Source organism: Arachis ipaensis, chromosome B07 (genome assembly GCF_000816755.2).
Source record: "Arachis ipaensis cultivar K30076 chromosome B07, Araip1.1, whole genome shotgun sequence".
In the NCBI taxonomy this organism is placed as follows: Eukaryota; Viridiplantae; Streptophyta; class Magnoliopsida; order Fabales; family Fabaceae; genus Arachis; species Arachis ipaensis.
In genome coordinates, this window is record NC_029791.2 from 124,493,406 (window position 1) to 124,506,246 (window position 12,841).

At 36.1% G+C, this 12,841-nt stretch overlaps 2 protein-coding genes across 5 annotated transcripts; one reads left to right on the top strand and one right to left on the bottom strand.

The window, feature by feature from the left end:
* LOC107606297 (aminopeptidase M1) lies at positions 121-5,741 on the top strand. Its single transcript, XM_021106586.1, is given in 18 exon segments — positions 121-424; positions 637-782; positions 1,207-1,309; positions 1,452-1,638; positions 1,714-1,807; positions 2,123-2,386; positions 2,551-2,662; positions 2,862-2,975; positions 3,173-3,355; positions 3,441-3,732; positions 3,818-3,939; positions 4,032-4,129; positions 4,371-4,548; positions 4,624-4,738; positions 4,828-4,895; positions 5,008-5,082; positions 5,176-5,253; positions 5,348-5,741. Coding segments are annotated over 18 exon segments (2,634 nt in total). The 5' UTR covers positions 121-208; the 3' UTR covers positions 5,537-5,741.
* LOC107606293 (protein phosphatase 2C 77) lies at positions 6,951-11,340 on the bottom strand. 4 transcript variants are annotated; one of them, XM_016308335.2, is made up of 5 exons: positions 11,264-11,340; positions 9,364-10,682; positions 8,957-9,274; positions 8,759-8,864; positions 6,951-7,739 (listed from the first exon to the last, which is right to left on the bottom strand). In XM_016308335.2, exons 2-5 carry the CDS (start codon positions 10,261-10,263, stop codon positions 7,405-7,407), a joined length of 1,659 nt encoding a protein of 552 aa, XP_016163821.1. In that variant the 5' UTR covers positions 10,264-10,682; positions 11,264-11,340; the 3' UTR covers positions 6,951-7,404. The 4 variants fall into 4 exon arrangements, with proteins under 4 accessions (XP_016163821.1, XP_020962241.1, XP_020962240.1 ...); XM_021106582.1 differs by having other exon boundaries at positions 11,167-11,269; XM_021106581.1 differs by lacking the exon at positions 11,264-11,340 and adding an exon at positions 11,022-11,095.

Here is a 12,841-nt window from a genome sequence, read left to right on the forward strand (position 1 = left end):
TAGAATTTTTTTTTTTTAAATCCTGAGATAAATAGAAGGCAAGGTGGCGTTTAGAGAAGGCAACACGACGTCGTGTTTAAGCGAAGTTCAATAGAAGAAGCCATCTGTATAAATAGACATTCCACTTCACAGTGGAAGTGTCACTCACAAGTTAGAAGCCGAATCTGAGAGTGAAACAGAGCAAGAGAAGAAGAAGAAGAAGAAGAAGATGGATCAGTTCAAAGGCCAACCTCGTCTTCCCAAATTCGCCATTCCAAAACGCTACGACATAAGACTCAAACCGGACCTCACTTCCTGTCGTTTTGCTGGTTCTGTTGCCGTCGACCTTGACATCGTCGCCGCCACCTCTTTCATCGTTCTCAATGCCGCCGAGCTCACCGTCGCTGACGGTTCAGTTTCGTTCATGCACCGTGACTCTTCGAAGGTTCTTAAATCTCTCTTTAACTCTCCTTGTTTTCCCCGACTAACGAAACAAATGGTCAACTCTTGTTATGTTCTCGATTATGCCTACCACCTGTTTGTTATAATTAAACTCATTCCTTTGCCGCATTTTAAGTTGATAAATACGCAACTCTCGTATTCATTCTGATATTTTAGTGTGTTGATCATGTAGAAAAAAATTGGATGTGTATGCAGGTGATCAAGCCTTCGAGAGTTGAGTTGTTCGAAAATGATGAGATTTTGGTGCTGGAGTTTGCAGAGGCGGTTCCGATTGGGTTGGGTGTGTTGGCCATTCAATTTGAAGGAACCTTGAATGATAGAATGAAAGGGTTTTACAGAAGGTATGTGCGTTGTTTCTTGTTAGGTTTTCTTCGTTTTTCATGGGTTTCCAAAGGGTGAAAAATTCAACTTGAATTATGCTTAAGTTGCATGCATTTTGATCACTGACTAAATTGAAATTGATCGTTTCATGACCTTACTTGGTAGTAACAAGCAACGTTGTTTAAGTCAATGTCCTGTTTTCCTGATATTTTTCAGAGAAATGTTAGAGGAACACTTTCTATCAATATTAGTCAACACTTTAGACCAACACCTTGTTTTTATACTATTAGGATTTAGGTTCAGAGTTTAGGAATTAGAATTTAGTACTTAGTGTTTAGAGTGTTGATCAAGTGTTGGAAAAAAATGATAAATTTTGTTGGTCATGTATCATTGCTCATTTCTTTTTTATGATTATTTGTTATGGTTATTTTTTCATGCATGCAGTACCTATGAGCATAATGATGAGAAGAAGAATATGGCAGTCACACAGTTTGAACCAGCTGATGCCAGGCGATGCTTTCCTTGCTGGGATGAACCTGCATGCAAGGTCCTACTTTGCACATCTTCTCCCTTAAATTGACCTTTCGTCTAAGCACTCATAAGGGTAGAATATTTTATTGTTGCAACAACACACTGAGGTGTGCTTTCGAAGTTGGCCTGTGTTCCATCATAGATGTTTGATTTTGCAGGCTACTTTCAAGATCACTTTGGATGTGCCTTCTGAGCTTGTTGCTCTGTCTAACATGCCTGTTGTGGAAGAAAAAGTAGATGGAAGTCTGAAAACAGTTTCATATCAGGAATCTCCAATCATGTCTACATATTTGGTTGCAGTTGTTGTTGGTTTATTTGATTATGTGGAAGATCATACATCCGATGGTAAAACTTTTTTTTTTTCCCAGGTGTTGTTAGCCCTGACTTCTCTATTCTTAATGAAATCTACCATTTTGACAGGGGTCAAAGTTCGAGTATATTGTCAAGTTGGCAAGGCAAACCAAGGGAAATTTGCATTACATGTTGCTACGAGAACTTTGGAACTATACAAGGAGTAAGTAGTGTGGAACCGTTAAATCATTTGTTTCTTAGATGGGAATGTTATCAGAAATGATTCGGAATTCAATTTCTTTCAAATTCCAGTAATTCACCTTGTAGGTGCAAAACATGCAACTGTTTTTAAGAATTTATGTTGTTGTGTTCTTCATGCAAAGCATGGTCATCCTGCTTGTATCATTTTTAGAATGGGCAACATAAGTGTATAATATGCTAAGTTTGTTTCCATGTCAGTCCATTTGCTTGACTGCTGTTGTGGGCATGTTGGCATCATTTTTTATTCAATAGTCAACTAACTCTGATAATTCAACAGGTATTTTGCCACACCCTACCCTCTACCAAAAATGGATATGATTGCAATCCCTGATTTTGCTGCTGGAGCCATGGAAAATTATGGTTTGGTTACATATCGCGAAACTGCTTTGCTTTTTGATGAGCAGCATTCTGCTGCTGTTAACAAGCAGAGGGTAATCATCCTATTCATAATGATGCTATAACCTTGACAACTTGAGTTTCTTTTGCTCTATGTAAAATGACATTGTTTGCAACTCGAGGAAAACTTATCTTCCAGGGATTGGTGCAGAATTCTTGGAAGGAAGAAATAGGAATGTATTCATTTAGAATAAACTACCCCATATATTGTTATCTGCTTGTCAATTTTCTTTGTTTTCCTTTTTTTTGTTTCTTTAATAAGTTAACTAATCTCTCTCTCTCTCCCCCCCTTGGGTGTGACCAGGTTAGCTATTTAGCAACTGATAGCTTGTTTCCTGACTGGAAAATATGGTCTCAATTCGTAAATGAATCTACTGAGGGTCTCAGGTTGGATGGGCTTGCGGAATCCCACCCAATTGAGGTATTGTATCATTTAATCTGTCAGCCTTTCTTTAATGTGGTTAAGTTTATCTTGCATTGGATTTTTATACACGGACTAATTACATGCAGCGTAATTCTTTGTATTGTGTGTTGTATCAATCTAAAAAGAAGTTTTGGGTAATCCTTGGTTAACAAGTTTATAGTTTGTCTTACGAGTTTTATATAAATTTTATTTGCAGGTAGAAGTAAATCATGCTGGCGAGATTGATGAAATATTTGATTCAATAAGTTATAGAAAAGGTGCATCTGTAATTAGGATGCTGCAAAGCTATCTTGGTGCTGAAAGCTTTCAGGTCACTATTCTCATTCCACAAAAGGCTATAGTTTGAATGCAATAAATCAGTATTCTTATTCCATAAGACAGACCATATGCATACTATAAATTCTTACAAGTATACTATATATGCGAAATTAGTGAAATGTATGTTTCTATTATTTTTATATGAAGTTACTCAAATTGCTTTTATATATCACTTATTCATGTAACCAGAGGTCTTTAGCTTCGTATATTAAAAAGCATGCTTATTCAAATGCCAAAACTGTGGATCTATGGAATGCACTTGAGGAGGGATCTGGCGAACCTGTCAACAAGTTAATGAGCTCGTGGACAAAGCAGCAGGGATATCCTGTTGTATCAGTTAAAGTCAATGATCAGAAACTGGAGTTTAATCAGGTTTCTTGAGTTCTTGATTACGATTACTTGCAGCGTGAAAAATCCATTACATGTGTTGTGACCTAGCTTTGCATTTAATTGGTAGTCGCAATTCTTGTCAAGTGGTGCCAACGGAGAAGGACAGTGGGTTGTTCCAGTAACACTATGCTTTGGCTCATATGATGTTCGCAAGAATTTCCTGTTGCAAGCAAAATCTGAAGCACTTGACATTAAGGAGTTAGTGGGTTCACAGATTGCTGGAGATCAAGTTGCAAATTCTTGGATTAAAGTTAATGTGGATCAGACAGGTTTCTATAGGGTGAAATATGACGAGCCTCTTGCGGCTAGACTTAGATATGCCATAGATAAACAGTTATTATCTACAGCAGACCGACATGGTAAATTAGAAATTATCCAAGGCAATTTATTTTTTATGGTAGAAAAGGAAAAGATACTTAACCTGTGAGTAATTTACTGTGTCAGGAATTTTGGATGATTTATTTGCACTTTGTATGGCTCGCCAAGAATCATTGACATCGCTGATAAACTTGATGGGAGCTTACAGAGGGGAAGTTGAATATATTGTGCTGTCAAACCTGATTTCTGTAATGTTATCTACCTAGTCTTGCGTTTTCTTACTTAAAAATTTATTTTTATTTTATTTTATAATCTAATTCCAATTCTTTAATTTGTGCAGGTTAGCTATAAAGTCAGAAGGATTGCAGCTGATGCAGTACCAGACTTGGTAGATTATTTCAAGCAATTCTTTATCAACCTTTTCCAATACACTGCGGAGTAAGTTGACATAGATCCTGGAATATTTTGTTTCAATTAATTAAAATATATTAGTAGTGTTTGCTAGATAGAGGTTATGCTTGTATAATGGTAATGTTGCTTGTGGTAGTGTGGATAGCCTAAAAGAGGTTCAGCTTGTCTGTTTACATAGTCAATATTAACTTTGTCCGTTGATAACTAGTTTTTCTATCTTGTGTTTCAGATTTAAACTTCTTAACCCTCTTGTATATTGTCCCTGCAGGAGGCTTGGTTGGGAACCTAAACCAGGAGAAAGTCATCTCGATGCAATGTTGAGAGGAGAAATTTTGACTGCTTTAGCTCAGTTTGGACATGATCTGACTCTAGAAGAAGCAAACAAGCGTTTTCAGGCATTCTTGAATGACAGAAATACACCACTTTGTCCACCTGATATAAGAAAGGTTAGCTGCAGTTTCATTGGAATTCTGAAACCCTTAACGGACTTCTGTTGATGATTATTGTAAAATTGTTGGCAGGCAACATATGTGGCAGTAATGCAACAGGCAAGCAAAACCAACCGATCGGGTTATGAATCCCTTCTGAAAGTATATAGAGAAACTGACTTAAGTCAAGAGAAAATACGCATTCTGGGTAATAATAATACATCATCTATGAGTGAGAATTAGCATAACATTACTTTTCTGAGTCAAAGCATACCAATATCTTGAATGTGTTTGTAGGCTCCTTGTCTGATACACCTGATCCGGATCTAGTTCTTGAAGTTCTTAACTTCATGCTGACTCCTGAGGTATCTAATTGCAAATATTAAGTCAGTTCATGTCAACTCATACATTAAAAACCAGGTAAATGGTTATATATAAATACTGGAGATTGATTGATATGTTGGTTTATCTGGTCAGGTCCGTAGCCAGGACGTGATTATGGGGCTTCCTACTAGTCCGGAAGGACGAGAGGTAGCCTGGGAATGGCTTAAGGTAAGGAACACATCACAACCAATAGGTTTTGGAATTGTAGGTAGATCAAACCTTGGATTTAACATTCATCGTCTTAACAATTTTCCTATACAGGAAAACTGGAAACGCATATTAGAGACATATGGCTCTGGATTTTTGATAACTCGGTTTGTCAGTGCAGTTGTCTCACCGGTTTGTTTGCTGTGTCCCTCTATAATGCTTTCTTTGTTTTATTGATTTTCTTGCATATTTAGTAATTGGATCATTTCGTTGATCATGGGTGCAGTTTGCTTCCGTTGAGAAAGCGAAGGAAGTAGAGGATTTCTTTGCTAGCCATGGTGGTACAAAGCCAATTGCTAGGACGTTAAAGCAGAGCCTGGAGAGGGTTAACATCAATGCAAACTGGGTTGAGAGTGTTAAGGACGAGAAAAACCTTGCTGATGCTGTCAAAGAGTTGGCATATAGGAAATACTAGCAGTGAGCTTCACTGCTGCTTCCTCCATTCTCTGAAAAGTTTCAGAGTTTCTCAATGTTTGTGTTACTGCTGAGAGCATGTGTACAAGTTAAGTTGTTCTATATTCGAGTCTTCTTATTCACACTTAAAAGTTGGACTTTCTTGGAGTTTCTTTGTTATTAATGCATGAGACTAGTCTTCTGTTTTCTTTAAGGAGTCTTGCCAAGTACTTTTCTTTTCCTTTTTTTTTTTTTTTGGAATTCTGTGATCACAAAATTGCGGCTCCCGTGTCCCTACTCTATCTTCCTAGAACATTTGTTAAATAATTTTGTTTTTAAAATATAAATATATGTGATGCTATTTTTCAAGAAACAAAACAAATGCTTGAAATATTAATATTTAGAATTTTGATTTTATGGGTAAAGCAATTTGATGAAAGGGGTAAAATTTAACGACAACCTTTGCGTGGACAGTTGAGAAGTCATTGTCTCCCAGTTTTCATTGAAGGCAAAAACATGACAGCGCAACATACAGGCAGACACGTAGGACCTTTTCGTTTGTCTTTGCTCGCGGCAATCGGAATCAGAAGAACTTCGAGGTTGAGATATTTATTGGAGCCATCAAATCACAACCATAAAAAAACTAGGTTCAATCAGCAGAATTATATTCGCAGATGTGTAAGCATCTTGAAACTTTGCTACCTGCTTTCGTGAAGCAACAACAAAGCTTTAGTCAAAACAATAAAATATCTGAAATTCATGCATAGTGGAAAACCACATGCACAGGTTCAGAATCCCGTAACACCAAGTTGATTTTTGTTTTATTTTTCATGGCTAATTCCAATTTTTAATATAAAATCAACTGTAACTTAATTTTCACCTTTAAATAAACTTAGGAGGTAGAACTATTAACCAGATTACAAATTAAACTTTCATGATTCTCCGAATTAACATTTGAAAATCATTCATATAAAGACACATAAAACGTCCTTTTTTTAAAATATTTCAGTAATTAAAATTTAACATATATAATTGATTAAATTATGTTATTTTAATGAAAGATATAAAATAACGCATTAGTCCTTCTTCTTTAGTAAATTTAGAGTACAGGCATCATTTTTCTCTTCTAGAATTAAATTAAGAAATACTCATGGTAACTATTCGTGCAGATGAAATTAGTAAAATTATCCGCGAACGTATTGAACAATATAATACCGAGGTAGTGGCTCTCTTAATATTTTTTAGGGGATTTTCACAAGGTAGGTTGTCGGTCGGTTTTCGCCATCATCATTATTGCAGTACAACCACTGAATTGGGGCATAGCAATTGATATCAATGTGCCACCGACATTACTTTATTGTGTAGGTTTCATAATCCTGAATTCTATGGGACCAAAAAAAGGGGGAAAGAAATTACAGTAGATAGATAACAAGATGAAAAAATCACAATGCCAATTAGCTACCACTTTTTCTTCTTTATAAACAACAGAGACTAAAACAATATTCAGTAAAACATCTCACCGAGCATTTCACACTCGGAGGCATAATAATGAATACAATATGCTGACACGGATATGTCAAAAGGCATTGGAATTTGTCTCCTATTCCTACAATAATCAGCTAAGATTTACATAGCCCCAATGTGGCACAATTGTAAAAGGAGACTCTTTTGATCAGTTGACAGTTTTTCTAAGGGGAAAGAGACAGGGAAATGGATGCTGTATATAGTACATAGTTCTATGCTTAAATCCAAGAAGATGCCCAAATAATAAGGGGGAAAAAAAATTAAAGGGCAAAGCTATTATATATTTTTGGATTATGTTTAAGCTTTTCTTCTATATAGTACAATGATCATCTTCAAACACCCAAGTTTTGGGGTTGAAAGAAGATGTCATGTCTTGCTCTTGAATTTTCTTTGAGCTTTTAAGTCCACCACAATTACTGTGATGTTATCTTTGCTTCCCTTCTGTAAGGCGCGGCTCGATAGGTACTCTGCGGCCGCTTGTGCTGCAGGATCAACTCCCTCTCCCCTTTCTGGTGGCAGTGTCAGGCCATTTTTCTTGTGCCAGAGAAGTATTCGCTTCCTAGCTAGGTCGCACACCTCTTCATTCGTCATGACATCCCACAGGCCATCACTCGCCAGAATGAGGCATTCGTCGTCTTTCGTCCGGGGAAGAAACGTAACTTCCGGCTCCGGAATGATCCATGGCTTCAAATATCTATCACCTGAAAATCGCAGCACGTGACACACAAACAACATAAGATGAACCGGAAAGAGAGTTCGTCAACATAAAATCAGAAAATAGATGTTTACAAGCATAGTTTCCAACTTCCAAAACTACTGACAGAAAAGAATATCATCGAGAAATCCGACTTCCAAACTGGCCTTGAAACCAAGACCATATACAGACCAATCAAATCACCAGTGGCTTCCATAAGTTGGCACGCAACGTAGCTAATGAATACGTCCTTTTTTCTCTAGATATAAAGAATGGGGGAACAAGTGTTCTCGTTCGCAGCCTAAAGGAGAGGCAGTAGGCTCTAACTTCAGAACTGCATTTAACAGGTTTTGGAGGAACAATCAAATTCCCTACATGGCAGCCTATCATGGCAACAAGTTCAATGGGGTGTCTTAGGGGAAGGTTCCTCACACTATCTATTTTTCCGTAAATTTTTAAACTCTCATCGAATCACTCTCTTCATATCATTCAACATCCCTCATCCAAACAGACTCAAGTAGTTTCTAGGATGAACCTAGGATATTGCAACATAATGGCAGAAGAACTTCACATGCATTAAATGAACTCAATACTATGTTTTGCAATGGGATAAGTGCAATAAATGCAAACATAAAATAAATTTTTATTTATAAATATTCCAATTTAAAAACTCTTAGATGCTATCAAAGCTAACCTACCAGCCTACTCCTATGCTATGTCGCCTCAACCGAAAAAAAAAAAAAAGTAACTAACCTTCCATATGTAAGGAAACCTTTACCACCATTGGAACTTTACAAGAATTATGATTCATGTGTAACCAAATGACATGCATCACATTGATTTAAAAGCCTATATTCAATTTCACTATCTGTGTATGGACACAATTTCACTAGCTGACCACTTTTTCATTCATAACATAAATAAAGATGCTGAAATTAACAGTGGATTGATAAAAGGATATCCTTCTATAATTAGCCAAGCTCACAGAAACGCCTAAATTAAGTACAGTTAAGGTTAAGGACATACCGATAGATCGTGACATTGCAAGGACACCAAATACACGATGACCATTCCACTGGATCACCTTCCCTCCTGCTGCCTCAATTCTTGCATATTCATCATCTCGATTGGGCTACCACAAAAGAAACAGAAATCAATTTCTTTAGGTCAGTTTAAACCTCAACAAGTCAAAGGAGATAGAAGAATACAATAGATGAAACTTACTTTATGGTCAACGGATAAAGCCATGGGCTCTTTGCCACGGCACAAGACTGCTCTTGAATCACCACAGTTTGAAACAATGATATGAGATGAACAGATAGCAGCAACAACTGCAGTTGATCCGACAGTCTCCGGTGCAACAGGTTCATTGTTAACTTTTCCCCCAACTTCAGCATCAACCTTCAAAAAGCAATTGGTGAAAGCTTTTTTCCATTGGTCTTGACAATCATCCTTGCTACTTCCAACTATTAGACCTTCCTTGACTAATTCTATTTCCTCTGCCAACGCCAAATGCATACGCTCACGACAATAGTTTGCCACCTGAACGAGAAAGGCAAGCTCTCAATGTGGAGTTCCCCAGAGAAAACCCTAAATTTTTGGACATAAGAAAAAAAAAATTATAACTTTACCTGAGAGCCACCATGGCCATCATAGACTCCAAAGAAATGAATTGTTTGCTGACTCAAACTTTTATTCAGTCCATCAATTACCCTATCACCAATTAGCATTTCAATAGGAATCTTCATGAATCGGGGTACTGTTGCAAATGCGTCTTCCATCTCGGGTCTTTTTCCACACAAAGATATAAATCCCCAAAGCGGAGTACAGTCCAATTCAAAAACACTTCGACCACCTGTTCCAGCCACCACTTTTTCTAGAGGTAGCTGATGAAGAACAACTGTAGTAGGCTTTGTGACAGATCCAACTACTGCCTCTTCAAGGCTCACCGCTACATTAAGGGGTTCACTCATAATATCTGCCTCATAATTGGACTCCCCTAAATCAGCAGCCCTGGCAACAGCATCAACAGTGCACATGCTCTTCCCTATGTCTACGGAACTTCTTGTTCCTAAATCCGGATTGGCCTCCGAATTGATGAACTCATCTCCACAAATACTACTGTTCTCACTGGCTGCTGAAAGAGAACAGGAGCTATCAATAATTGGATCACCTTCCAATGATAAGGTATCATCCTCCTCGATTTCTGGGGTTGAAGCTTCATCACCACCAACCAAAGTGCTTTTATTCTGGGATATCATATCATCCAGAGGAATTTCTCCTTCACTTCCCTTTTTTGATGGTGTGACTGTTGTACTACCAACTTCATCCTCAAGATTGCCACCATTATGATCCTCATTAGAGCCTATAAACGTTTCAGTAGAAACCGCTGTTACAGAATTACTTAACAACCCCGTATCAGTCATCAGCTTAAGTCTAGATACATCCATGTGGGTAGCTATGGTTGGCTTATCACACACCGAATTACCTACTGTTAATGGCACTGCAACCGTAGTCGACATCTCCTCCATCAGAATCCTTATCCAGGCAGTACGAAAAGTTACCCTCCCACCCTTTTGATACTACACAACCCTTCATATTTCAACTAATTGATTGCCAGCTTTACTGATTGAAAATGATCTTGGAATGTGAAGCGTGGACTTTAATAGATCACTTTCCATGTCTAAGAAGCCTTATAAGGCCAAGGAAGGAGGCAATTCAGTCTGTGCAAAGCATGGGCTAGTTAAAAGGTGGTGAAAGTGAAATGGGGAATAGTCAGATCTGGTCAACAACAACGGATCCTAACTTCCATTTGTGGAAATTTTAACCAAAAATAGCTAAACTACACGCTTTTCAAACATAATCATATCCTTCTCTGGATTCTTCTCGGTCTAACCCCCCAATCAACTCTAGTGAGGGAGAGAAACAGCTTGAAAGAACCAAACTTTATCTGCAAAAGAAAACAGATTGAGCTCAAAAAGAGTAAATAAAACCCCACCAAAAGAAAGTGGAAGAAAAATAGAAATTACCCCAACTCTCATTATCTCTAAGCACAAGAAAGAGAGGAAAAAGTCATGAGAAAGAAACCCAGCAAAAAAGCACAGTCTCAAGAATCACATGGATGGCCAAAAAAGATGGCACCCTTTTTTCCACATAACACTATGAGTTGCCTGGATCTAAGGCAACACATCTCAGCCCCTTCTAATAACAATAATTACAAAGTGAAATGAATGAAAGGGTAGAAAGAAAGAAAAAGAGAATAGACAGAAGAAAAAACAGGATTCACTACCTAATTTTGTCAACCGTGTATGTGTAGGGTCTTGTTCCTTCTTTCCCTTATCTACTACTCACTCCTCACTTTCACACCCAAAACCCACGGATTGAACAAGTAACAAGGCATCAACAACCCCAAAAAGTAAAGAATTAGTTTTTACCTCAAAAAATTGGATTTTGTTCATCATAAACATTCAATGATAATCAAAGCTGAGCCATGATAATTTCTTCCAATACGATATAAAAGTATGAGCTTACCTGCGTGCAGTGGGTGAGTGGGGTGTTGAGACTTGGAAGCGCGACAAAGGAAGTGGAGAAGGTTTTTTTTTTTTTTTTTTTACCAGAGATAGGAGACTCGAACTCGCAATCTTTTAATTGAGTATGGGAAGATTATGTTATTTGAGCTATAACTTATTGACTAAGTGCATGTTTGGGTGCCATTATTTTGTTAAAAAAAGATCTTTTTTTAATGAAAAAAAGATCTTTTTTTATTTTTTAACATGTTTGACAAAATTCTAGTAGTAAAAGTAAAAACACTAGTAAAATAAAAAAAAGATCTTTTTTTGAGAAGCTGTAATTTACATCTTTTTTTAAAAGATCTTTTTTTCTTAAAAAAAGATGTTTTTCATGTAATAAATAAACAAAAAGTACTTTTATATTGTTATACCCAAACATAATTGATTGATAAAAAAACCTTTTTATATGAGATATCCAAACATAAAATTACTTTTACTTCTCTATAAGATCTTTTAAAAAAAGATAACTCGAAAAAAGATTTTTTCTTAAAAGCTCACCCAAACAAACCCTAAAATTTAGATATTTTTCTTTTTTTGCCAAAGATAAAAGATTCGAACCCGCAACTTCTTAATTGAGTATGAAAATACTATGTCATTTGAGATATAACTCATTGACTTTTATTGTTATTGTCTAATGTAACCATAACCATGCTATGTTATCTTTTGCTATTCTACTAAACTACTACTTTATATAGTTTCATTAATGTATAATCTCACTTCAAAAATAATGTGTACTATATTAGTACTACCAGTTAATTTACCATTATTCTTGTTATATACAAATTCCTAGAAGTTTATGTATAATTGAGCCACTTCCATTATTGCTTAATTTTGGTCTTCTTTTATGGACATCAATGGAACCTCTTAACACAAATGGAAGTTCTCTTTCAAAGAAGTTGACTTACTTATTTATCCATCTTTCTGTTCTTTCTATGCACAGTGTAATTTAAAGGATTATCGTTCTTGATAGTTCTTAATCCAATTAAGAAAGAAACGGAAAATAGAATGATTTAGTATATATATATACGGCAAAAANNTCTAACGACTCTCAACTATTAACTTCACATAAAGTCGATTGCACATGAGTTTCCACCCATATATATATTTTCACTCGTCTAATAATTTTGATTTTAATAATTAACACAACTGGAATGAAAAGTCTTGTGAATCTATGGGACAATGAATAGCATCAATTTTTTACTTTACAAAAAAAAATTACAATTACTTATAAGTATTTAATCTTAATTTATCTCCTTTTTTCTAAATTGTACAATTATGCTATATGTAAACTAAAAATTAATAACTTTGAATTATTATGTTCCTAATATTACTTTTTTTTTTCCGTATAGCATTTTTTTGTTCCATACATATAAGTTTAATGTAATGATGACGTCTACCTCTTTAAAATTATATTAGCTCTGCGCATTATTGAAATCTCCAATTAAATACTTCTGAGTTATATAATCATATTTTTAACCCATAAATTTACACAATTGATTCACAAATTTGACTATATTGTGTTGTGACAATTTTAAACAAC